At 46.6% G+C, this 26125-nt stretch overlaps 1 protein-coding gene across 1 annotated transcript; it reads left to right on the top strand.

The window, feature by feature from the left end:
• Positions 1-87: 87 nt before the first annotated feature.
• On the top strand, positions 88-25203 carry LOC142051426 (protein ELYS-like). The gene is made up of 24 exons (XM_075080559.1): positions 88-281; positions 1490-1743; positions 4514-4694; positions 5482-5689; positions 6962-7078; positions 8040-8124; positions 10111-10261; positions 12702-12834; positions 12922-13103; positions 13577-13638; positions 16301-16391; positions 16479-16568; positions 16731-16875; positions 17376-17380; positions 17646-17741; positions 18509-18602; positions 20077-20200; positions 20330-20386; positions 21600-21746; positions 22934-23121; positions 23293-23437; positions 23532-23645; positions 24657-24804; positions 24890-25203. The coding sequence occupies exons 1-24, from the start codon at positions 161-163 to the stop codon at positions 25024-25026; spliced, it is 3075 nt and encodes a 1024-aa protein (XP_074936660.1). The 5' UTR covers positions 88-160; the 3' UTR covers positions 25027-25203.
• The last annotated feature ends 922 nt before the right edge of the window (positions 25204-26125 follow it).

Raw genomic sequence — 26125 nt, 5'->3', positions numbered from 1 at the left:
ATCCAAACCTGTCCTGAGTGCCCTTTTGTTAAGGAAAAGAGCCGCAGGAGGTGGACGGGAGATTTTTCACGGCAAAGGGATGAAAGTTCTGTCAATCTCAAAAATGTCGATGGCTGTCAGGAGCCTCTTTTTGCATTTTTTTCTCTATTCACAGTGAAGAATGCGAGACCTCGCGGCTCAGGTAACGAGCAGCCTGCTGCAGTTTCCCGAGGTGACCATTCAGGCTCTTGGGGAAGATGAGCTCACCCGAGGTTCTGTGCTGCGTGGGCGGTTTTCCAGAGGTGAGCCTTTTCCTTGAAATTGGGTCTTGCTGTGAAGTTGTTACTGCCTGGAGGTGACCTGAGGCACGGGGTCACAGTATCAGCTGTGTCAGGTTGGTGCTGCTCAGGCGCGTCAGGTTTTGAGAGAACAGAAAGGATGAACTATGACAAAATGATGAAAAATGTTAACATTAAAACATTAGTAGAGTTAAACTTTGAAAGGACAACAGCCTGCGCCAGTCTTGAGCTATTAAAATAACACGGGCAAGTCCGTGAGCCCTCCTCAACTTCTAATTGAAGGAAAGGCAGTTTTCAAAAAAGTCCTGGTGTGGTTTTGGGCTGTATTTATTTGTACCATCATAACATCCCGTGCAGAACTAGTTCTTCCACAGTGTTAGAGAGGCAACCCCCCCTGCTTTTTCTTTCCTAGCCTGACTAAAAACAGAAGGAAGAGGAAAGCCCTGTTAGGCGCTGCAGCCAGGTTTGCAGAGTATTTAATGGGACGCAGAGGAGTGTCCCGGGAGAGCTGCTGAGAGCGGCTGAGCAGATGAGGTAGCTGACTTTGTCGGTGATCTGAAGGTAGCGCTGGGGGCCTGCCTGGGTGTCCGGGCGCCTGTGAAGACCATGTAGGATCTCTCTGTGTGACTGTAAGTGCAGTAGTTGAGTTAATACTCCCTTTGTGTTGGAAGCAGTTCAGTGAAACTAAATGTGCTAACTTCTCTCTGTGATCAGCGTGTGTAAAAGTTGAAATTGGCTCCCGCAGTGCCCATTTTAAGGTAATTCCTTGTTGAAGTCCAAATCCCTGCCCAAAGTAGGCGTGTGTCGAGCAAAGTTAGTAAACTAGAAAAGAATTGGCTGAGATTTTGCCATATTTGAAGTATATGCTTTAGGAGTTGTATTCTCCTATGTATTTAGATGATTTCTAGCAAAACCAAGCTGAATATGGTATAAAGACTAGAGACCAATCTATTGTAATCTTTATCCCAAACAACCAGAATTCTTCAGTGCAGGAATGACAAGTCCAAATGCAAAATAATAAGGTGGTTCATTTTACGATGCATTGGTTGAGGATTCAGTGGGTGATTTTCAATAATCGACCGGAATTGGGTAAGCCTCTCTTGCTCTGTGAGGTACTTCTGTTGAAGCAAAGGGGCGGTGATTGTGATTTTCCCGCTGTTTTCAACCCTCTCTTGGGAGTTTGCTTTAGCCAGCCTTTTCTCTTCTTCCAGGGAGAGATGGGCTGGCCTGGCTGGCGTGTGGCCCTCAGCTGGAGGTCGTGAGCGCTGTGACGGGAGAGCGGCTCTCTGCACACCGTTTCAGTGGAGCCCGTGAGCAGCCTCCCACCATCCGCGTGGTGAAGGAGGTTTCCTGGCAGACGGGAACGGGGCTGCTGGTTGGCTTGAGAGAAGCAGAGGGAAGTGTTCTCTGCCTGTACGACCTTGGAACATCAAGCGTGGTTACAGCAGTAGTTCTGCCAGGAAGGGTAGGTCCTTTTTAATGGGGGAAACGTTGTCAGGTGCTGCATAACGCTGTTTCAGGAGCAGCTTTGGAGCGTCTCTTTGCTAGGACGTCCATTTTCTCTATTGTGTCATCATACTGTCACTGCAGAGTGTCCAGTCGAGAGCACCTTGATGTGAAATCGTGGGGTTAACGGTACCGTTATCCTTTGAGTTTGCTGAGAGAGTCAAACAAGTTTTCTGGTTTTACAGTAGAGCACGTAGTTACCTAATTCTCCACTTTGACAAAAAGGCCTTGAAAACTACCTTTTTTTTTAGCCAGAGTGACAAAGACCTCGTCCTCACCCTGCCTTTCAAGTGTTGGTAACATACATGTCCTGAATGGTTCATTATGTCAGAAATACTGTCTTTAAAATATCTCAGACTTCCATGGCTGTGCTGTAGCTGACTTCGGCACATTCCCAGGAGTCTGGGACTAGCAAGCAGGTGACTTTAGAGCAAAGCACATTTTTCTGTTGACTTAGGATGGGAAAAAACAGGCTTCACTGCGTTACCTGGCAGGTGGTTACAGACCGACTTTCAGCCTGAAGCCCTTGAACCTCTGCTTATTGCATATGGTGCTTGTGCCGGTGGGATACTCTGGTGTAATGTTGCTAATTTTCCCTGCCTTCTCTAACCCATAAACTCAAATGACGTCCTTTCCCCTCGGCTCCTTATCTGAATGTAGACAAGAGTCACCTTAAGGTAATGGAACATCAAGGTTCACTCTATCTTTACCACCTTAGAATCTGCGACAGATAAATACTTCCGTATTACTCAGCTTTCCAGAGCGTGATTGGGTTTGACTTGCTAGAATCCAGGCGGGGTTTGTTTGTCTGTAGCGCTACAGTGTGATTGCTGGCAGTGCGCGTTTGTGTGGTGGTGATTTCTAACAAGCTGAGCTGGGTTGGTGCTCCGCTGTGTGGGTTTGCCGATCGTCCTGATAAATCTCAGCGTTTGAGATGGAAAGGCAAGCTGTGTGCTGACATAGACGTGCAGCCATTCAGACTTGTAAAAGCAAACCCGAATTGAAAATATTAATGGTATTAAATTGGTTTATAACGGTTGCATGTTTCAGAGCTCTGGAATGGTATTTTCCCCACTCTTCCTGGTTTGTGTGAGGCAGAAGGGCAGCATGCAGAGTGAGGGAGCTGAGACAGGATTTCTGCGTTCGTTCCCAGAATGAGCTGGCAGCAGTGTAGGAGAGTGTGCAAAGCCAGTGCCTGGTGCCGTGGGAAAATAGGCAGTTCCAGGAGCTTCTACAGGGAAAACTGAAGCGTTAAAACTGGGAACCTGTATGCAAAGGTGGAAAAGGTGGATTTGGGGCCAGTTGTACAACAACAAAACGAGACCTTAAAAGAAAAAAAGTTAACAGCAACACGGGAACTTTGGCTGGTTCTGCAGCACGATATGTGCAGTGTTTCTGCTTTCCTCCTGAGAGTCATCAAGGCTTGGAGCAGCAAGAATTCGAATAATCAACGCACTTTTGGTGGTGCTTTGAGTAGCTGAGAAGATTGGAGATTTCATCTGATTTCCAGGAAGTGTGAAACAATATAAAGTTGTGTCAATTACTGCGGGCACTTCTAGGAGTAGAATTCTTGTGGCCCAAAGGAAAGGTAAATTCTGTAGCAGATTGCCAGGCAGCGCAGTCACAGCAAGTGCTTGATACGGGAGAGGAGAGAACTTTGGGGCTTGGAGGTTTGGTCAATTTTTCCCCACCTCTGGGGAGAAAAACCAATATATATAAAAAAAGGAATCCTTGTGGTGCTCACTGCTCTGTTCCATTGTCGTGTAACAGGTTGGTGTTGATGTAAAGCTCCCTGGTGTCACTGTGTGACATTATGCAAGGAGGCTGAAGGGCAGCCCGTGTTCTTTTGTTGTGGAGCCTTAGTGCAGGAGCCCTCACGTGCTGGTGTCTCTGCTGGAGCAGCCAGGGCTGTCCCGGGAGGGGCTGCAGGTGCTGAAAGGTCTGTCTTCATCAGGGCCTTGTACTAAAGCTGCTGGCAGGCGGCTCCGCGTGTTACAGAGCAGCGTGCGCTTCTCCTCAGCGGGAGCTGGCTTTTGGCGAACCAGCTGCTGGGCTTTTTGCCGCTGTTTCGGCACTGAAAACTTTTCTGCTTTCCCTGGTTGCTCTTTTGATTCTAAATGAGGACTGGTGTAACTTTCCCTAAGCTGGTATCTCCCTTCCACTATCTGTAACAATACTCCATTGCCGTGGCAGCGGTGTGTCTCCCCTGCAACTTGGCCGCTGCCGCGTCTGACTGAGAGCCGAGATTTGCCCTAATACCTGTTTGGCAAAGAAGGCGTGGGCTGTATCCCAGTGCTGACGGGCTGGGGGCCGTGGGAGAGCGAGAGTGAGTTTGGTCTTTCTTACTCCAGTCCCTTAAATACGGTCAAGTTTCTTGCATGTAACGGATTTTCTGTGTTGTCTTCGAGTTAATGGTTTCTAAGTAGAAAATGGAACTTGGTAAGCTGTGATAATAGACTGCACCATTGCAGTTGGAGTGAGCTCAGCGAAATCCCTGCAGGAAACCCAGTAAACGGAAGGCAGTAACGGATTTTTGTACCGGACATTTTTGGGGGTTGGTTTGTTTGTTTGTTTTGTCTGGATATAATTGGGATCAATGCTGTGTTTTTAAGTCTGAGAAACCTGTATTTACTTTCTTGCTTCTGATGGGCTGGTTCTGGCTTCACTTTTGAGTGATTTCTATTTAGCTTGTCAAAGAGCTTAAATACTAACTTGTAGTTTTCCTGTAGGTAACTGCTGTAGAGCCCATAACTAACCCCGGAGGAGCCAGCGTGAGGCCTTGGCACCTGCACCAGGCTCTGCAAGGGTTTTGTGGCGTGGCAGCGGTGGCGACAGGTGTTGGTCATCTGCTTGTGGTGGACCTTGGTTTGGATGATCTCTCTTGCAGTCAGAGGGAGAATGAACCATCGGGTGAGCTTGCGGTTTCTAAACTTGAACGGAAAAGTAAGAAAACTTGTGTCTTTTAAATCAACAACACGCATCCCACTTTGAAGCTACTGCTGTGCAGACGTGTATGGCTGCTGATTACAGGTGGCGGTTTGACATCGTCTAGTCCTGAATGGATTAAAAATGGGAGTGGCTTCATACTCCTCCTAAGGTTACAAATACCCCCTCCCACCAGGGTCCCTCTGTCACGGTGACTCTCGCCAGTGAGGGGTAGGAATTTGACCATCCGAGTCGGTGCAGCTGCCTGACAGGAAGGTGTGTCGGACGTGCCCTATTTCCTGGGAATGTTCTTCTGCTTCTGTTCATTGACTTGGGGCAAAGTTTAGGCTTGTTTTTTAAAGTAAATATGCCTTACCAAAATCCCTGCATTTGACCAAACGGAACCTGTACTTGGTGTACTCGGATTGCATACGCTGTTTTTGCTCTTACAAGAGTGGCCTCGGGAGCTGGTGTCACTTCAAGTAGCTTCACCATGAGGCCCAAACTCCTGATGTGCAGAGCCCAGGAAGAATTTGTCTATGGAGGTTTCGCTTTCACCTGGTTTTGAAATAGGAGCGAGGATACCTGTCCAGTCAGAGAGTTCCTATGTGCTCTGAATGCGTACAAAATGGGAAGAGCAGACAAAGTATTGCATCAATGGGTATTTTGCCAGGGACGGTAGAATTAGATCATACATGTTGTCACGTCAGTGTTTCAAATGCAACCTGAATGGCATAACGCATTCCTTTATTGTGTGGTTTTGTGCGTGCAGGTCTAACAGTTGTCACTAGAGCTGCTGCTGGCGTTTCACAAGGAAGAGCAACCGTGACCAGAGCAGGGAGACATCTCTGCCTTCAGTTACAGTGTTCTTCAGGAACAGCAATATCGACCCTGTGCTACATCAGCAGAAGCAACCAGCTCGCCGTGGGTTTTTCCGACGGCTCCCTGTCACTGTGGAATATGAAAACTCTGCAGCGGGAGTAAGTCGGCCTTTGCACTTGGTCACGCCTGGAGGTGCAGGGCTCTCAAGGCTCTGCTTGAGGAGGAAGTCTGTTAATTTAAAGAGCCCTTTTTCAGGGAGGGAAATGTGGAGTGTAATCTTGGAGTGTTTAGGAATCCCCTTCTGAAGTAACCATTGAGCCATACCTGGATTCAGTGGGCCGCCTTCTCCCCAGCGGGCTGGGATTGTTCTCCTTATTGTGCCTGTGGGCTGAGGAACTGCGGAAAGCTCCCTTCTCTGGGTTCTGTCAAGCAGTTAGGGCGTGAGAGAGCTGCTTTCCATAAGGCAGTTTGTTCCACCAGCAGTATTCAGTGACAGCAGTAAATGTGTGTGTTTCAATGAAAGAGATTGTAGACATTATTTCTCAGAACCAGCTCCTGCAATGAGGGCACCCATTGAAAGGCTGAAGTATGTTAATGATGGGATTGTGGTGATAATATTCTTTAAAGCGTCCAGGTTGAAAGGAGTGAGACATGAAAGCTCAAGAGCTGATCTGTGGCTGAAAAGACATTCTCTCCCACATTTCAGCCTCGACCAAAAGAGGGGACTGACCCATTCCAAGGCAGCGATGCATGGGAATAAAAGTCTGCTTGGAACACTTGGAGGTGGAATAAGGGTCGTGTCAAGGGATAAGCAACAGAGAAATTAGGGAGATGATTTCAGCTCTGCCAAAGAGCAATCCCCCCTGGAATATCTGACCCAATTCAGATCGGGATTCACTTAAGCAAATCTGCAGTGACTCACCGGGAACTATTGGCGGCATGAATAGAGAGTGGAGGGATAGTGAGGTGGCAAGAATAGATTGTGAAGGTGCAAAGAAGGTTCAGAAGTCTGGAGGAGAAACGCTTTAGATAGTCCAAGTAAAGAAACAAGACACTACTGGTGTTTGGCACTGTTTTCAGCTTGTGCAGAAGAGAGGCTGCATTTTCAGTTCAATATTGAAGCAGGCGACAAGAGTAGGAAGAATCTTTTGCCTGGCAGCTGAAGGAATCTTTCATGTTCCTGCGCCGCAGGCAGAGGAGGAGATAAAGCCAGGTTATTGCCCGTGATGGACAGTAATTTCCTCACCTCGTGGCTGTTGCATCAAAAGCAGTCGCTCCCGTGACTCCCTTGTTTGAGACGGGAGTGTGACCTTCTGTGCCTTGAGGAGAAGCACGTCAGGGGCTCTTTGCTCAGAAGATGCTTCTCCCCTTCTACAAACAGGCAGGGCCACCAGGCTCACCTGCTTTCTTTGGTTTTTTTAACCCTGCAGGCACCACTGTCAGCTTGAAGGAGGAAGGATTCCTGTCTGCGCCGTTACTTTTCAAGAGCCTGAGCATGATCCTCGCAACTGTTGCTACTTGTGGGCTGTTCAGTCGACGCAAGAAAGGTGAATAAAAGCTTACTATCGGCCACTGATTTTTCTTTTTTTTTTGAGTATTTGTTCACCTAGAGTTCACCCACATGTATTTGTTTTGTTGAATTAGCCGTGCAGGAGATTCTCTCCGGTATGGAAGGAGCTGACGGTGCGATTTGTACAGGATGTAACAGGGATGAAGAGGGACCTACTAGTTCCTCCCTGCTGAAAGGCAGCAAAGCGACAGTGGCTCTATTTCTGTGCTGGCATTCTTAAATGGCTTCCTTTGTTTCCTGATGACTGCTTCATGGTTTGCTTGATATTCACACCGTGGTGTTAAGATACCACGGAGCGCAGTGGAGGCTGCAGCTCCAGAGCACTAAAGGTGCGGATCCACCAGCCTGCTGCCCCTAAAGGAGGAGGTGACAGCATGGCCGGTTCCCTGGTGCCAGCCTGAGCCCTGGTGAGCCAGCTCAGCTCGGCTGGCAGGGAAGGTGTTCAGCAGCCAAGTCGGTGGTTTCCTGCTGGGCTAATGACTGAAACGAGGGTGTGGAAGGTGCCGTGTGTGCAGGGGAGGGACTGGAGCTCTGGTGGGAAGGGAAGGGGAGAAAGATCTGCCCCCTTCAGCATCAGCAAGCTATTTACTCAGCTCGGCTGCTCATGGAGTGGCAATCTTTTTCAGTTTGACTGTAAAGCAGTTTTGATTGCGAGCTCTTCAATGCAAAGAACTGTTCCCAACCATTTTTATTCCATAGAACACCTTGAAGCTTCCAGATTGTATGGGTAGCCTTTGCCCCAGAAGCTGTTAGTGTCCAAATTTCCTCCTTTGTGGTTTGGTGGCTAAATGTGACCAATTCTCAGGTTTTGGGAAGGGCTGTTTTTCTTTTGAGCCAGACAATGCTATTAAGGAAACCTCAGCCTAGATCTAAGGAAAGGGTAACGAGGACTATAAAGCAGCTTTGTAACCAAATGTCATCATTTATACCTTTTCCAGTGAAGGCGATGCCGTGAGTTTACATCTGTTGCAGTTAGCGTTCGCAGACAGGAGGCGCTTGGCTTCAGGACAAGTCATGTACGAGGTAAGACGTGCACGTCCGTGAAAGGCTGGAAAGAGTCCTTTTCCCTAAGGGAGTATCAGTGAAGTTGGCAGGGGGAATATTGACCATGACAATTCAGAGATGACTTAAAAAGAATCTTTTGCTGAGTCTTCCTGGGCACGGCCTTTGTCCATACTTTTTGAAAAGAAGTCGTACAATTTCATACCGCCGTGTCGTGTGTTCCAGCCAGGGCCGTCTGCAAAGAGCCCGTATAAATTCAGTTCCTGAAGAGGCAGCAGCTTTTACAAATAAAATGATTCTTCATTTAAACACCAAGTGAATGGCATGTAGGAAGAGAAGACAGGGCTTTGAGTAGCTCTGTTTAACCAAACTGCAGAGTTGAATAAGGTTCTGTCTGTCTCCCTTCCTTAAAACACGGGCGTACAGCTTTATTCTGTTCCGGTCTTCAGGTTTAAATTCTTGCTTTCCCTTTGAGCTCTGTCAGCAGGACTTCACATGACGCTCACCTGCAGGGTCTCTTCGGTGCTGGTCCTGAAACTTAGTAGCTCTAAAGAGAACTCTTTCTACTTTTTGGCTGCGTTACCTATGAACTCTGCTCTTGAAGCCAGCAAAATACGCAAATACAGTAAAGAGTGGTCTGATTTGGTCAAAAAAGTATATGTAAATTTTTAGAAGTGGCTCCAAAGAGGTTGTGTTTAAAATAGAGATGAAGTAGCCTTACCTCTCTGTTATCTAACAGATAGAAGATGCATTTTTAGAACGTATAATTTTATTCAGTGTTATGCCTGAAACCCTTGCAAAATCTTTTTGATGGGAAAGTAATCTTAATTCAGAGCATGTCTTTCCTGTTGAGGTGCAGTAGGAGAGGATCTGTGCTCTACAGCCTTGATATTTATTAGTAGTATTTCCTAGAATGGTTAAGAGAAAGCTTGCCTGTTCTCAGAGTAGGTGAGTTAAATGTAACGTATCAGGTCATACGAGAATGGATTGTCTCGTGCCAGCTCATGCCAGTTCCTTCTAGAGCTCTGAAACTTTAGGAAACTTGGGTAGAATGAGGTACAATCAATTTTTTTATTTTCTGGTAGGTTTTTGGAGACTTTTAGCTGCTTGGTTTTTGGTTTTGTTTGGTTGGTTTTTAATTGTAGAGCTGCTCTTTGTCCACAATCCACACGCCCATGTGTTGTAGGGTAGATCATTTGACCAAGTGCTGTATTTGGAAAGACAGTATTTCAGTCAATGCTTGCTTAGCAAATGGTGGTCTCAGAGGTTCCACACAATCCTGCTGGAGTTTCTGTAGGTCTCAAAGTAGTTTGCTGACTCTGTAGGGATTTGTGATCCTAAACGCCTTGCCCACGTGCATGCCATGTCCGCCGGGTTGTTTTGCTGTTGGCTGCACTTGGTGAAGGAAGGGAGGCATATTTCACCCTTTAGTCCCTGAGGAGGTGAGAGGAGGAGCTGGCAGGAGCTGACGTGGTTTGAGAGAAGAGTGTGACTCAGTAAGAAGTTCTCATGGCTACTCCCGAGGGATGGGCATTCACTCTAGCGGTGTGTGCCTATAGATAATGCCTCGCAAGAGAGCTTTGGCTGCTGGAAGGCCGTGACTCCTCTAACTTCATCAGTTCTGTGATCAAGTCATGGAGCAAAGCGCTTTGCATGCCTATGTATGGCATTATTTCAGATCTCCCTTTCTAGCTAAATACGTAGGTTTGTGAAGAAACCGGGATGGTGCAGGGAATTCTGCAAAACACATTTAGAACCAATAATGTGAGGGAAATGCTCAGTTTTGAAAATGTGCAAAGCTTTTACGGCCAAACTTACCCGTTACGGTTTGACACTCAGTTCTCTTGCGTGTCAGCTGTAGTTTCTCTTTGCCATCAGATTAAGTGCCTGGGAGAGATACAGTACAATATGCAGGTTCTAGTAGACATAGACATTCTTTCCTACTGAGGTGTAATGTCTGCTTTTCTCTCAGAATGACCCTTCTCTCTCCTGTGATTTTTTCCGCAGCGTTTGGCATCCTGTGTTGAAAAGTACAGTTTGGATCTGACGGGCGGAGCCTTTCCCTTGAGAGGGCAGGGCAGCAAGACCAAACTACTCAGCTGTCAGGCTATAGAAACCTTTCCCAACTGCATTGACAGAGAAGACAGCGTTGATGAAGGTTTGTTCCTGATGTCCCTGTTTGGTTTTTCTAAACTAAATGGTTTTGGCATCCAAGCAATGAATGCTGTTCCATACCCACAGCCTGAAAGTCTTCAATATCTGTATAGACTAACTTCTTGGGCTTATTTCAAAGGAAAAACTGGGTGCTGAAATTCTGTGGGACTTGTTAAAATAAACCCTATTTTTCCCTTCAATGCTTGCTGACATGCTGTAGCGATGTATGGTGGGGTCACCTCTATAACGCCTGTCAGTCATTTTATTCCTCCAGCTCTCGTCTTTGAACAGTAAGATCATCCCCTCCATTGCTTAGGAATGTTCCCTCAACTTTCTTTTTTCCCCTCTTCCAACCTATGCCTGCACCTGCATCCAGCTGGCGGCCGGTCAGGAGTGCTGTTCCCCCGGGCTCGGTCCTGGGGCCAGATCTGTTTGATACCTTCCCCAACCACCTGGATGAGCCGGCAGTGTGCCCGCGCGGCCAGGAAGGCCACCAGCATCCTGGCTTGTATGAGAGATAGTGTGGCCAGCAGGAGTAGGGCAGTGATCGTCCCCCTCTACTCGGCAGTGGTGAGGCTGCACCTCGAATCCTGTGTTCAGTTTTGGGCCCCTCACTACGAGAAAGATACTGAGGTGCTGAGTGTGTCCAAAGAAGGGCAGCGAAGCTGGTGAAGGGTCTAGAGCACAAGGTTTAGTTGGGATCTTAGGAAAAATTTCTTCACAGAAAGGGTTGCGAAGCAGTGGAACAGGCTGCCCAGGGAAGTGGTGGCGTCACCATCCCTGGAGGGAGTTAAAAGATGTGCAGACGTGGCGCTTTGGGACAGGGTTTAGTGGTGGACTTGGCAGTATGAGGTTTACAGTTGGGCTCGATGATCTTAAGGGCCTTTTCCTACCTAAATGATTCTACGAGTCTATGATCTGCCTGTGCACTTTGCCCTCTCTGTGTCTAATAGGTTCCTACACCTACAAGCTCTTAAAGCAATAGCTTCTGGCTTCCCTCGTCCGGACCGACAGTTAAAACTCCTCTGGTGTCTTTCATTACCTTGCAATAATGAGATGTGCATCTCTGGGTTTGCACATCCAGTGATGCTCTGAGCACATCTCTGAGCCGGCTGCAGTGATAACTTTCACAGCCTTTTGTTTGGGTGTGTGAATGCCCTTCCCTCTCTTCTTACTGGCCTTAACTTATGTCTGCTTGTTACAAAGACGACACTGGCATGACTTTCTAGGCTATTTGTGTTTATTAGCTTTGACTTAGTCCTGAAGAGGCAGCTTCCACCTCTTTTGGGGTGCCACCCTCTAACAACAGCGTGTCAAAATCTAATGAAAACTCCTTTGGATTTTCTCCACTTGTGTCACGATTCTGAGGAGAGGGCCTTCTAAAACCTTGTCAAAAACAAACAACACGCACACCTGCCAAAAAACCCAAACCAAAACCAACAAAAAAGGCCCTTTCGGTCCCCTTTTCATGAAGTCTGAGGCATGGAAAAATGCTTGTCATTTTTCTGATGGCTCCTCATTAGCTTTTATCCAGAAACTATTCAAGTTGTAGGCCCACATGAGCTTCTGTTGGATGTGGGTTGAGGTTAGAAATGCAGCTGGCTTCTGATTTATGAAACTAATTGACATCTTCAAAGGCAGTTTCAGCGGCTCACACAACTGAAAGGGCACAGAAGCTCACGATGAAACACAGTAAAGCGTGGGAGGCTCCCTGAGCAGCCCTGATGAACTCAGCAGAGAACAGAGACCCATTTTGCCAAATGACCTGTCTCCTGGTTCCCTGCTCTGTCAGGGTAAAGGATGCACCCCCCACTTTGCTCACATCTGGAGAATGCCTTCTCCCCAGAGACGGCAGACCATGCCACTTCTTGAGAGAACCCGAGTGTAACATGGTCAATGTTTGATGTTAAACTCTTTGTTCCAATCTCCTGTTTGTTGGGGTTGGGTTTTGGTGTTTGTTTTGTGTGATAATTGTGTTCTTTCATTCTGACTGTGCTGGAAAGGAGCTATTCGTAACACTCGTAATCGAGTCGAATCTGGAAATTAATAATGCCAGCTGAGTGATCAAGTGTATATGACAAGAATTTGTATGCTTTCTAAAAGCAGCAATGTATGTTTTCCTAGGGTGGTGGGTTGGTTTTTGGTTTTTGTTTTTTTCTAACCATCTTGATGCACTCTTACTGTATGGGAAACTTGATTACCTGACAATTGTGTATTGGATTTGTCTTAGGACGGATACAGGTTGAACTCGCAAAGGGGGGCAGCATGACTGAAACCTATCACAGAGGTGATGCTATGGTGTACATTGTTAAAATTCTTCTTAGTCAAGTGTTGCGTTTCATGAGTGACGTAACAGAATGAATCCAAAATAGAAAGTGATGTTTTGAAAATGTCAGATAGATTGTATTTTCTCCCACTAAGAAACAATGTCTTGCCTTTTCCAGTCATATCTCCTGGCACCAGTGTCTCAGTCTTCAGCTGGCAAGTGAATACACGCGGCCAGGGAAAACCATCTACTTATTTGGGTGTATTTGACTTTGACTGCTGGTATCAGGCTCAAAAGCCAGGCTCGCTAAGGTAGGTTTTTATGAAGCTGGTTTCAGTATCCCTCCCCATAATTCATTGGAAAGTCGGCGTTTAGCTTCTGCGCTTGTTTTCTTTCAGGCCAGAAGAATCCCTTCAGGACTGCCCCTATTTTGCACTGTGGTCACTGGACGCTGTAACAAGCACGACTGCTCCAAACCTCCTTCTGGATGTTGTGGTGCAGGAGCGCAGCCTAAGCTGGAGAGTTCCTCCTTCTTATCCACAACCTGAGCTGTGTTTTCATCCAAGCACCTATAATTTTGGTAGGTATTACACGGCTTTGAATAGTGATAAGCTTAAACGAGCTCAAATGCCATTTATTGGTTCTCCTGTTCATTGGTTGTCATGCAAAAACCCAACCAAACCAAAACACCCCAACCCCCCACCCACCCAACTCTGGTGACGTTGTACTGACCAAGTGTGTGCTGTTGTGACACCTGCCTGACAGGCGGCTGGGTCTGGCGGTTGGGTGCTTCTGTAACGCAGCCCGTGAGGTGGTGCTGGTGATCAAATGAAATGACTCTGGGCTGAAGCTCAAAGCGCAGCACCTCGATAGCCCCGGAGGGAAAATCTCTACACTCAGTCATCGTTTTTCTAAAAAAGTCTGTAAGTGATGTGATGAGAAGAACGGGTACTCAGTTGTACCTTTCCAGAGGTTGCTGTGACAAAAATGTAAACTGGTGCTACCATCACGGTGAGAGTATGGAATGTTGTCCAACGTTCATTGTCTCTGCAGATGGCATGTGCCTGCTGAGCTCTGGAGTTGTTCATGTGACGTGCAGCGGCTTCCGGAAGCAGGTGATCTTTTACTGTATCTTTATGGAGAATGTCAAGAGATGGACCTTTCCTAAGCTTTCCATGGCGCTGCTTTCGGTGTCAGGGACCATTTAATGCTCCTCCTGCCCATCCACACGCGTAACTGCAATTGTACCCTACCAGTTTTATCAAATGTAATGTTTGAGGTCCCCTCTTGGGAGTGTAAACCCACCGTTGTCTCCTGTTGAAGCACAATCAGGGCCTGAATGTCTAGAAAGGAAGAGAGTGCTGCTCTAGGAGCAGGAAGAGAAAGTTGGGGAAAGCTGTTCCTTCTCTCTCATCAATGAGTGCAACTGCCTGCGTGGTCCTGAGTTCGGGTTTTGATCCCTGATTACCTTGGAAAAGAGGACAGAACGGAGAAAAGGAAGCATCGTTCCCTCAGAACAACCTTCCCCCCCCGTCAGTCTCTCAAAGCATTAGGTTCCGTGCAGGACCTGACGATGGGGGTGTCTCACTCGCATGCGAGTGGCTGCGAACATCCGCTTGCGGGACTATACCTGATCATTTGCTTCCAAGGCAGTGAGCTGCAGCAAACAATTACCGTTGGCAGCTCTACCCAATGACTTCCCTGTATTTTCCCTTCATCGGTCGGCTTTGCTGCAGCCTCTCAAAGCAGATCTTCACCTCTGTAGCCTTTGCCTTGTGCTACAGGTGCCCAATTGACTCCTCTGGGACTGCCCTCTTGTTGCTGCAACACCTCAGTCACCTTTAGCTCGTGACACCCACCACCTTCTCTCTGCTTTATCCCACCGCAGTGACTTCACCCCCCTCCTTCAGAGGTTTCCCATTTGCAGGGCACCAACCTTTCTCTCTCCTCTGAAGGATTTCCATGAGAGATGCAGCCTTTGTGATGAAGAACCCATCTTCACCCAGGCAGGCTCCAAGCAAAATGCTGAGCGAGCGAGTCATCAGGCAGAGGAGCACTTAGTAGGAAGGGGAGAGCAGGCTTTCCCTGCCCTCATCTTCCTCTCTACTGGATTCCTCACCAGATCTGTGGGGGTGCGCTGGGGCAAAGAGCACTTGTGCACAGTGTGGTAGCTAACATGAACGTCTTGGCAGGTTGGCCTGGCCCATAGGCTGTCTCTTTTGCAAGCCTGATGTAGGCTCTTCCATTCAGATTGGGTGATCTGATGTCAGCTCCACGTTGGAAATAATTGGGAAATGCAGAAATTTGTCATACCCTTTGCTGAATTGAGACTAGATCATTCAGAGGCTTGTTAGGCATTTGAGCAGGAATTGCTTGTGAATGTGCGTAAGACAAATCTCAGAATTAGGGGCAAGAAGCTTGGTTTGGGGTTTTGTTTGCCACCGTAAGTTGTACTTGGTGTGTTTCCTTGTCTGAGGCTGGTTTTCAGAACATGATGGAAATCTGATGTGTGTATTCAAATGTATAGAAATGGCTTTGAATGTGATGATTTTATTTAGAAGGGAAAGATACTTCTGAATGTGCTTAAAAAGCCAAAGAAACAAGCAAACAAAAAGCAAAAGCCCTAAAAAGGAAAATTTGCTGAGGGCTCAGTCTTGGGCCCCTCGGGACAAGAAGGACATAGAGTTGCCGGCGCGTGTCCAAAGAAGGGCACCAAAGCTGGGGAAGGGTCTGGAGAACAGGTCTCATGAGGAGAGGTTGAGGGACCTGGGGTTGTTTGGCCTGGAGGAGAGGAGGCTGAGGGGAGACCTTATCGCTCTCTGCAACTGCCTGACAGGAGGTTGTAGTGAGGTGGGGCTTGGTCTCTTCTCCCAGGTCACTAGCGATAGAACGAGAGGAAACGGCTTCAAGCTGCATCAGGGGAGGTTTAGGTTGGATATTAGGGAAAATGCCTTCACTGCAAGGGTGGTCAGGCATTGGAAGAGGCTGCCCAGAGAGGTGGGGGACTCACCATCCCTGGAGGTATTGAAAAGACATGTAGACGTGGCACTTGAGGGCACGATTTAGGAGACATGTTAGTGTTGGGTTGACAGTTGCACTCAATGATCCTAGAGGGCTTTTCCAACCTTAAGGATTCTATGATTCTATGTTTCTGTGATCATTTCACCTGGAAGAAGTATCAGAACACCAGCTGCACTCAGCTACTCCTTAACAGTGCACGTCTGTGCCTGCCTGTGCTTTGCCCTTCTGAAGGATTGCCACGGCATTAGAACACAGTGTTTGAAGCACCTAAAACTGAAACCTATTAGAACATCAATGTTTCACTTCTTTTCTGTCGTTTTGGGAAATGACAACTTAATGTTTGGGGTGTCGTAACTCCTTCATGTCTTCATAGCCTGGAAAGCTGCTTGATCGTGGCTTCACTGCTTCCATGCAAACGTTACAGAGTTCTGTTTGTTCTGTCCCCTTCGCGCATTCCTGATGGCAAACTTCTCTGCACCCCATGTGCCATGGGTATAAGCAGGGCACGTTGCTGGGAATAGTTAATTGGAACGCAGTAAATTGAGAGGATAATGCAGAGGCATGCAAATAAAGATTAGAATTAGCCTTTGGGAAGTTGTCATGTCATGGGGAAAATTCCATGTGCTCCTCAAAGCAACAAGCAGCCCAGCCTGTGATGCCTGAGTGAGTGTAGAGTTAGAAACAAGCACTTACTGTTGGTGGTTTGGATGTTGAAAGCAGGTAGGATTCTCCTTTGATTTTGCCTGTTACTTTTAGGAGGAGCAGTTAGAGGCGGTCTTGTCAGCTGCTGCCCAGACAGGTTCTGTAGGGCTTCTGACTGGCTGCATTAAGCTTTGGACATCTAAAGGTAAGACTTGTTATGTGGTTTTTATGTTGCATGGTTTCTTCGTTTGGAATTCTTGATTCATTTCTTTTTTGTTCTCTCTTTTTAAAGAGCAGCCAAGTTCTGCTGCTAATTTACAGTTGGCCCTTGACTGGACGTGGAGCCGAGTGATTTATACAAAAGGCGCATTTGAGCAAATCTGTGAGTACTAGTGCAGCCATGCTGCAAACCTAGAATCAGTCTTTCCAGTTGAGCTTATTCAGTGATCTGCTGGTAGATGGTCTTGCCCGCAGATCTGGAAGTGCACTTTGAAACTCTGAAATGGCTCTGTAGGCTAACGATTTCATACTTGTTCTTGAAAAGGTGTTGCGCTGTTTGACGGCTCCTGCAGCTCCACTGACCCGCAGAGGTTACAGGCTCTGCAGCACCGCCAGTTGCTTTTGAGCAACCTTAGCACAGTCTTAAACTGTTTTCTAACAGAGGCACAAGAGCTCGCTGGAAAAGGTTTGTCACAGTATTTCTAACTCTCTGGTGTGTCTTATGAAGATTTGGAATGATGCTGGGGCTGTAATTGTGGAAAGAGGAGCTGTTGTTGGTTTTGCTGATTGGCAGAAAGTCAAATGTAGCGGGGAGAAGGGGCTTAAATGGGAGGGGTTGGGGCTGCCACTTAACGCGCGTTGAGTTCAGGGCACGAGTTTGTTGGGGAGCTCGTGCGAGTGGGTGGGGAGGCTGCGTTCAGCAAGGAGCTGTGCAAGCACCCGGCTTGAAATTACAGCAACGGGATGTGGCACTGTGACAAATACTCCCTTTGATTGTCAGCTAGCAGTGCGTAATTGCATGCAAATATTGGGCTGGAAATTACTAAAATCAGAGAGGAAGCCTAAATGAGTAACATGTGAAGTGAGTTGCATGAGTTTCTGTAGCTGTTTCTATTAGAACTTGTTCCTGGCATATTGAGGAGAAAAGAGAAAATCCCTTTGCTAGAGTAAACCTCTCTGCTACGTGAAGAACAGGTGCCTTATCCATGAGTGGATTTAGTAGTTCCGACTTCACTTTTTTTTATTAAACCTTTAGTGAATCTTCTTCTTTGTAGGGGTTGCTTGTGATTGTGGGCTTTTTCTTCAGTTAAGGAAGTGATACGGAGTGAAAAATGCACAGGCAAAGATTCCTACCGTGTTATTTTTCTACTTTCTCTTTAGTGCAATGAGGGGAGTTTTATAAAAAACAAAAGAAATTGCACACCAACAGTCCTCTTAAGCTTCTTTTCATGTTTTGCAGACTTGACAAACAAGCTGGCGGTGACCAGCCTCACAGCTTTGTATGCACGAGTGGTCCTCTGGTTCTGTGGGTCCCGTCTCCTGCCAGAGGGCTCAGGTAAGCCTAAACTGTCACGCATCTGTAGCAGTCGGTGCTTCCTATGAACACGTGCTTCCCCGTGGTTTTGTCAAGGCTTCATCAATACCAAGTCGTGCCGGTTCAGTGACAGCAGATGCTGAAGTTCTGCTGCTGAAATTGAGATTTCACTGTTTTTTCAACTCCTTCGTGTAGAAAGATGGAAGCAGTTTCTTTCCGGGGTGTTTCTCAGAAACAGCACTAAGCCTCTGAGTGAAGGAGTTGCTCGTGGCCACAGCTTGAAATCCTTGGGATTGTAAATAAGTAACTCCTAAAGCACCAACACGGGAATGCTTGATTTTACAGTAAAAGCCTGACGTGCGTGTTTTGAACTTTTTACGGATTGTTTGAGGAAAAAATACACCTTGGAAATAGTTCATCATTTGGATGGGTTATAAATCCTATTGTCAGCCTTAACTGTCTTACGCATGTTCACATGACATGTTTAAAAACCCATTCCCTTTGAGAACTGGGGTTTTTTTTTTAGAGTGAACTTCAGCTGACACTACATGTTCTGGATGCTACATCACCTGTAAGCTTGAAATGGCACTTAGGACAAGGAGGAATTGACTCCTGTGTCGTAGGTCTCTTTTAGCAAAGGCAGAAGGAGGATGGGCTTCTTTCAAAGTCGGAGGCTTGCCTGTGCTTTTGATGCTTAGCTTGTGTGTTCTTCTGTCTTTTTAGTCAAAAACTGTAGGTTGAAAATGTGATATGACTTCTTTAACTTACTTCTTATTTATTGCCTGTAGGTGATGAGATGCGTTTCTCTAGACCTTTCTACAATTATCCTCTGATTCGGAGCTACTACGCTGGTCATCGACAGAAACTGGAGTGTTTATCAAGGTAGGACGTGCAGGAAAGCTCTAGAGCAGTTCCGCTGCAAATTCAGAAGCGGCAGCAAGTGGCTTTTCCATCAGCAGCTGTATTTGCTATGCTTCATGCGTTTGCTGGCAACACTCTTGACTGGAGTGATGCGTGTGTCCTGCTGAACAGAGAGGTTCCTTTCCTGTGTTGAAATGTTGATATATACCTCTGCTTAGTGCCCTTTGTTGGTGTCATCATTGTTTTGATGTGCATGTAATTCACTGGCAATTCTGTGTCATTTGTTACCACTGGAAAAGGTCGTGTGGTGAGGACAGGATCAGTCACGGCCAGGTCAGCAAGGCACGGCCTTTGCAGAGCAGTTGTTCTGGACACAGAAGAAAGCATGTTTTAGGAAAAAAAAACCAAAAAACAAAGGAAAAATAATCTCTCTCAATGACCAGTGATAGATGGCGATAAGGGGACTGGCCCAAATCTCCTACTCCCAAGCACCGCGGTGTCGTTGAAGGAGATGGGCAGAGTCACATGCAGCTGGCACAGCCAGCGCGCTCCTGGCTACTGGATAAAAGTGCCTTCCTCACGGGAACTGCCTTTCCTGGGCTGGCTCACGAGCATAATGGTGATGTGCCTTGGGTTAGGTGAGAACAGATTTTTCTTTGGCAACTGTTCTGTAACCTAAAGAAAGTCCTCAAGTAGCCGTGGCTGTGGCACCGTGAACAAGGTGCAGCAGGAGGAGTCCAGGTGGAAGCTGCTCTATGTCAGGCGTTGGCTTTCAAGCTCCTCTTCCTGCGCGTCCTTCTCAGGTAACTCTCGTACAGGCTCACGGGCTCCTTAGAAGCACCACCTCCAGCGTGCTGCTTCTGCTCGTCCTCCTCGGGAAATGAAAGGCCGGCGTTGCAGCCCGCAGGAGCCTGCGATGGGCTTCTGAGCAATGCCGTGTTTAACAGGCCAGCCCTCCGTCACTGTGATGGCATGTGCAGAGGCACAAACGTGCTGCTTCAGGTGATACCAGAATTCAGCTGTGGGCTCAGCTTTCTGACCGTGACTGTTTTTCAGTAACAAAAGCGAGGTGCTGAGACCAAAGCCTGACATTTCCGTGCTGTGGTCTCACCGCTGTGTGTGGGAACGCTCCCACTGGAGGCGTGGGGTTTGGGTTAGCTTTGCTCACACTGCCCTTGTATTACAAGTAATGCGGCACAAAAGAAAACCTGAAAACTAAAAGGTCGCTGCAACTTTCCCCTTAATAAGGGAGCTTTTTGGATTCCTATTTGGAGCTCCTTTAATAATTCACTAGGATCTAATGAGCACCTTTCACCTGACTCCAAAATTTCTTTCCAGTCTATTTCAAGTCACGATCATGCCTTTGTCTGTTTGTTCCTTTCTTGGAGTCGTGGGAGCTTTAGCTGGGTTTGTTTTGGCTGGAGGAAATCTGTGACACTGAGAGGCCAGAATTAGTGTTTTCCTCTGTGCAAATCCTCGCTAGGTTTTGTTCCAGAAGAAAACGGGACTCTGACTGCCTGATGGTCGATGGCATGGTTTCCCAGTTAGGAGACCGAGTTGAGAAGTTGTGGCAGAGAGATGAAGGAGGAACGGGGAAATACCCACCTCCTAGTTTACGGGTGAGTGTTGTGTTCGCTGAAGGCAACAACAACAGCCACAACAAACCCCAGCCCCAGCCCAGCCCTCCCCCAAAGCCAATGATTTCTCAAAGAGAGGAGTTTTAAAAAGCTTCTACCTTTTCATTCCAGGCACTGCTGGAGCTGTATTTGCTAGAAGGTGTTGAAGAAAGCCACAAACATGCAATCGTATCCCTTGGAGTTATTTCTGTTACACCTCCAGTATACGCGCATCAGGGGTCTGAAATGTCTGTCACCTACGTGTTCGATGCATTTTCTAATTTGTGCTTCAAACACACTGGGGATGAACACGTGTAGTTAAGAATTAAGTCGCAGACAGAAGCATTGTTTGATTTCTTTGTACTGTGGATTTTTTAGGAATTTTTAAAATGTTTTGTTGCAAAGTCTTTTCTGATGTGAGAAAACAGGTCTACTAAGCAATGTTAAAGGTAGAAAGCTCCCCTAGATTTTCTCAAAATGTAAACTGTTTTTCATTTTTGAAGCACCCATAGCTGTAGCAAACAGCTGCTTCCTCAAGCGATGCACTAGAATGTGCTGCTTCAGAGCAAAAGGATTTCTGACAGCGGTTTACCAGGACCTGATTTTGCTGAAATCATCCATTTTCCAGCACAGCTAAGAGGGCTTGCTTTTGTGCTGTTACAAGTGCAGGCACACAGAATAATAGAGAGAGAGAAGGGAAAAGCCATTGGGCAGAAACTGAATTTTTAAGCTGCCGAAATACACTGTGTTGCTTTGGTTGTTTGTTGCCTGAGCCGAGAGGGGAGCCTAGAGAGCAGGGGCTTTAAAGCTGTTGCACCCCGGAGCTCTCTGATGAGAATAGACCCCCCAAACCAGCTGTCAGAAAGAGAAAGTGACACTGCCGATGAGTGATCCACATACTGGTTTAAATCCAGTTTTAATCATTCAGAGCTAAGCTGTGCTGTAAGGACACCCGAATTTCACTTGTTTTATATACGCTGGAAAGGAGGGAAGAAACCAACTGTAGAATTTGTTTGCTTTAATAATCAAGCATTGGCCGTTCTCGTGTTTTGAATGTCCAGCTGGTGGCTCCAGTGACTAAAGAGGGAGCCTGAGTTTCCAACGAAACTGTTTAAATATCGAAAGGCAACCTTTCTGAATGCCTTAGAGAAATCAGAGAGTCTGTCTTTCTGGTTATTTATTCAGAATGCAATTTTGTTGTTAGGGCCTGACTATCTTCACGTTGCAACAGCATAAAACGGCAAGACTAATACAAGAGTATTTTCTGCGTCCTACCACTATGATATTCTTATTTCCTTTTATTATTTATTCCTATTATATTAATCATAGGAATAATATTATTTCATGTGATAAATTGTTGGTCTTGCAAATTTATCAGCCTTAATTAGATACTTGATATCAGACAATTTACTTGCTGCTAGACATCATGCATTCCTTTCCGAACAAAACAGAACCTTCCGTCGACTCCTTCGCAGCTGCCTTTGCCATCCCTTCGGGCCTTGTTAAGCTTATCCAAGGATTTTGGCTTCTAGACCACAAGGACTATGAAGTAAGCATGTGACAGTTTAGTTAGGCATACGTTGTAGTGCAAGGCTATGATCTAGCAAATGACTTTAAAAACCTGGTGCTTAGCTAATAACAGGTGATAAAACATGGGAAGCTTCTTTTGTAATCCTGCTTCAGCAGCACCTTCAGCAATACGTGATGATCTGCAGTTTGGTTTTAATTACGTTGAGAGGAAATGGATTAAGACAATGAAGAAGTCAGCGTTAATGCTTGACGTGTGAATTGCCAAAGCCGTCTGTTCAGGTTGTTCTCAGCAGAGCAGTCGAGCGCTTTCTCAAAAGCAGTGGTTTGGGTACTTTAAATAGTCAAACGACCATCCTAGCAGCAGGATTTGAGACAGAAGACCGCAAAAGTGACTCTTCAATCTAATTCATGTTCCTTCTGATGCTGAAGGTTGCTCTTTGCCTGTCACAATTTTAATACAACCTGTCTGGGGGAATAACTTGTATTTATAAGAAGTGATGTTTGCCTATGGGGATTTGGTTACCCTAGCCGAGTGTGAATCACTCCTTTTAAAAGACTCTGTTTTTTTTCTGTATGGCTAACTGATTTTTTTTTCCTGCAAATAGTAAAGAATGTATATTTACCTGTCCGGTATCAGGGACATTCACCCTTACTGAAGGAACTTTTGAACAGTTTTGTTGTGTGCTTGTGTGTCCAGTCTGATCCCCTCTATACAAACAGGCTGTGGCCAGGCTGGAAGGGGCCCAGAGAGGGGCCACCAGGATGATCAGAGGACTGGGAAGCTGCCATACGAGGATGGGCTGGGAGAGCTGCGTTTGTTCAGCCTTGAGAAAAGGAGGCTCAGAGGGGATCTCATCCCCATGTACCAGCACTTAAGGGGCAGCTACAAAGAAGATGGCGACTCCCTTTTTACACGGAGTCCCATAGAGAGGACAAGGGGGATGGACACAGGTTGCTCTTGGGGAGATTCCGATTGGCCACCAGAGGGAAATTTTTCACACTGAGGACAGTCACTGTTGGAATAATCTCCCCAGGGACGTGGTTGACTCGGCCACGTTGGACACTGTCAAGAGTCGTCTGGACAGGGTGCTGGGCCATCTTGTCTAGACTGGGCTCTTCCCAGATAGGTTGGGCTAGATGATTGCTGAGGTCCCTTCCAACCTGGGATTCTGTGATCTTAGTAAACCTGATCTCCACCTTCTGCAGAATTCCCTGGCCCTGCTCTTTCACCCAGCTACAACCAAACCTGTGTCGTGGCAACACGTGAGAATTCTTCGGTCCCTCATGTGCCAAGGAGAGCATGGGCGAGCCCTCAGATACATGCAGGTGATGAAGCCACCATTCGCAAGCAGTTGTGAAGAGCGACTTTTCCTCACTGTGCTGTTGTCCAATAGGTAAAGAAATATCTGCCACCATTTTGGCATTGAAATACTGTGAAAGGTGGAGAACAAACACTAGAAATCACAATCCCCTAAATTTCCTTTAAACTTTGAGCACAATAACTGTGGGGCATCTTTTTAGTTATACTATTAATACACCTTTACATCTCAAAAAATTAACTACAGGTGCATGGCGGAGGCTTGGGCTCTGCTGCAGGAAGACGCCGCTCAGTTAAAGGAGGAAGAGCTATTAAAAGACATGTATGACATCTGTCGGGAGATGGGACTATTGGAAGACTTCCTGAGGCTGCCTTTCACAGACTCTGAACAAGTAAGTGTGGGCAAGAGGAAAATCTGAATCCCTTCTTTGCCAAGAGAAGAGGCAGGGTCATCATATATGTTTTAAAATGTGTTATTTCTCATAGAAGTGTTTGGAGAAATTTTTACGGATTCATGAAATTCTTTTAGCCCGGCATCTGCAGCGTGCCAACTGTATGGCAGCAGCACGGCTGAACCAGGCGACGAACGTTCATCTCATGGTAAGCGTAAAAGTCCTGCCAAGTGTGCCAGTTTCTCTCAGGGGTTACTGACCGGTTTAACAGCGCTCAGTAAGAATCCTGCTTTCTTTATCACACCCTTCTTTGAAATACTTGCAATAAGCCTCTGCACCTTACGTTACAGCTGAACCTAAAAGTTGAACAGAATGTGTCACTACTCCAGAGCTACCCCGTGCAGTTGGAAATTCTGTGTTCCAGGCTGTTGTTGACTCCACTTCGAACAGTTTGTTTGTGTCTGAGGATTAAATAAGTATCTCCTGTCAGCCACTCTTACCATTCAGATATTCAGGGACGTACGTTATGTAGGGTTCGGATGATTGGAAGTTGTTTGGGTCACTGTGGAATGAAGAGTGTGTTGTATGTCATCTCCTGTATCTCACACGCAGCTCTGGGTGCCAACCCACAGGCAACATTTGCATCATGGGTTGTTCTTTTTATTATTTCCTCAAGTTATAGCGTGAGGTCTGCAATTCCACAGCTTTCGTTTTACCACTTTTTGGACAGAAATTCTTACCTAACTTCTGTATCTCAAAGTAGCCATATCAAATTCTGTGTTATGTGAACTTCTGTTGTGGTTCTGTGATCCATGTGCTGCTTTCCGGAACCATAGTTCTCCAGGGAAGCAAACTTATGGGGTGGTTCTGGAAGGTTGAGGTCCTGCATTTGAAAGCTTCCATCCAGGGGGAAGGGGTGTGTAGGTAGCTTTCTCTTCCTCATTTTAATCCTCACTTCCTCTTGTCCAACGTAACCCGCCGCTGCCCTGGAGATTCAGTCACCTGGGGCAGTGGCGTTTCAGGAAAAACAAGGGAAAGGCTGCTGTTTTGTCAGCCACGTGAAACTTGTGGGTGCTGACAAGTGTGTCAGAATGAGGTTCTGCAGGGTGCCGGCATGGTTTTACCTTAAAGTTGTAGGTTCTGCTATTATTCTAGTCTTCCTTCCACTTGGCTAAATATACAGGGTGAAACTTCTTGCTTTACGCTTTTTGTTCACCAGAATGATCGTGCTCCTCGCTGGAGACAGAGAGCAGTTGCCAGAAATTCTCTCTCGGCCCAGCACGGCAAGACCCTTCCTAGAGGTCAGAGGCAGCTGGCTGTAGAGAGAGCCAAGCCTTACCATCTGCCTTCGTCCGGACCAAGAGAAGGTAATTTTTAGGGGGGGAATATAACGCACAACTAACCATCGCTCTGATTGCACAAGGCTGATCTTTTTTCCCTCGTGCTTTACAGCTGCAAGACCAAAGCCATCCTCGACAGTAACAAAACCAGCTAATGCAGGAAATGTGCATCCACGGGCACCTTTCAGCAGTCGTGTGTTGGCCAAAGTTAGAGAGTTATGGGTAGGAAATGAGCAGAAACCCAGTTGAGAGAGAGTTTTTCTGTTATGATAATGTTTGCTATGCAAAATACATATATTTATATTATGGTAAATATGTTTAGAGAATTTAAGAGAGCTGAAACTAAAACAATGATTACCATCAAGCTATTGGTGTACACATCTTGCTAGACTTGATTGTGTGATCAAATAGTGATCTCTTCCCACTTGCTGACACCTTTCTGCTTTGTTTCTGCCTCTTTTACTTAAAAATAGGCAGAACGATAAAGAGCAGGAAAGAGGCCAGTAGCTGTCAGATGATTTTCCTACAGGTGGTGTGGCCAAATCAACCTCAGTTCTGGTATATTTGGACTTGAGGGCAATGAAGGTCAGTTACTGCCCTTCTCTACTGTCCTTTTGCCATGAGAAAAGACCAAGACCTTGGGCAGATCGTACTATAAGGACATGCCCAGCGTGCAAATAAGGCCGCAGATAACTAAGTAGTTTAATCCCCCATCAGAACCTCTTCTCATGGAAGATGACTCTCAGGGTTGTCAGCGCACTCCATTTATTTGCTGCAATTCGTCCCTTCCCATGTAACCAACCATAAATAGCTTCTGGTGAGGAAGAAGCAAGCTCCAGGCAGGAGCCAACCCATAGTCTCTTGTGAGTTGTTAGGCAATGCTTGTAACCTCTTAGCCTAGGCCAGTCGGAAAATGCAATGAAAGAATAGAATTTCTTGTAGTAAGATAGCATTTGTTTCTTATGTTGTTGGTACTTTTGTCTTCTGTGCAAAACTTGCAGGTTTCCATCGCAGGAATGCTGTTCTCACCAAAGCAGTCACGATAATGAGTGCCTTTGAGATGCTCGGAGAGAAATGTTCTGTGGTTCCTTCTGAATTACAGCTGTTCCTCAAATAAAAAGCGTTTTCCTATGCACTGTGCTTTGTGGGTGACCCATACGTGAGGCAGAGGGAAAAATGCAAGTGGCGGTTCCTGATGTGCCTGTTGGTTCAGGTCACTCACTCCTGGGCCGTGCATCACCCGGCGTGGTTCAAGAGCAGGCTTATCCCACAGCAGCCATCGGTGTGGTGTGCCTTGCTCTTGAACTTGGTTTAAACCCAGACTAGACCATGAGTTATTAGTGAAAGC

The sequence above is a fragment of the Phalacrocorax aristotelis genome, unplaced genomic scaffold (assembly GCF_949628215.1).
Source record: "Phalacrocorax aristotelis unplaced genomic scaffold, bGulAri2.1 scaffold_34, whole genome shotgun sequence".
Lineage (NCBI taxonomy): Eukaryota > Metazoa > Chordata > Aves > Suliformes > Phalacrocoracidae > Phalacrocorax > Phalacrocorax aristotelis.
The sequence above is the reverse complement of the archived record's forward strand: the minus strand, read 5'-3'. Positions and strand labels throughout refer to the sequence as shown.

Coding starts and splice junctions, on each gene's coding strand:
- LOC142051426 (XM_075080559.1), top strand. CDS start 161: ATGCGAGACCTCGCGGCTCAGGTAACGAGCAGCCTGCTGCAGTTTCCC. Junction 282..1,489: donor GCGTGGGCGGTTTTCCAGAG/GTGAGCCTTTTC, acceptor CTCTTCTTCCAG/GGAGAGATGGGCTGGCCTGG. Junction 16,392..16,478: donor TAAGCTTTGGACATCTAAAG/GTAAGACTTGTT, acceptor CTCTTTTTAAAG/AGCAGCCAAGTTCTGCTGCT.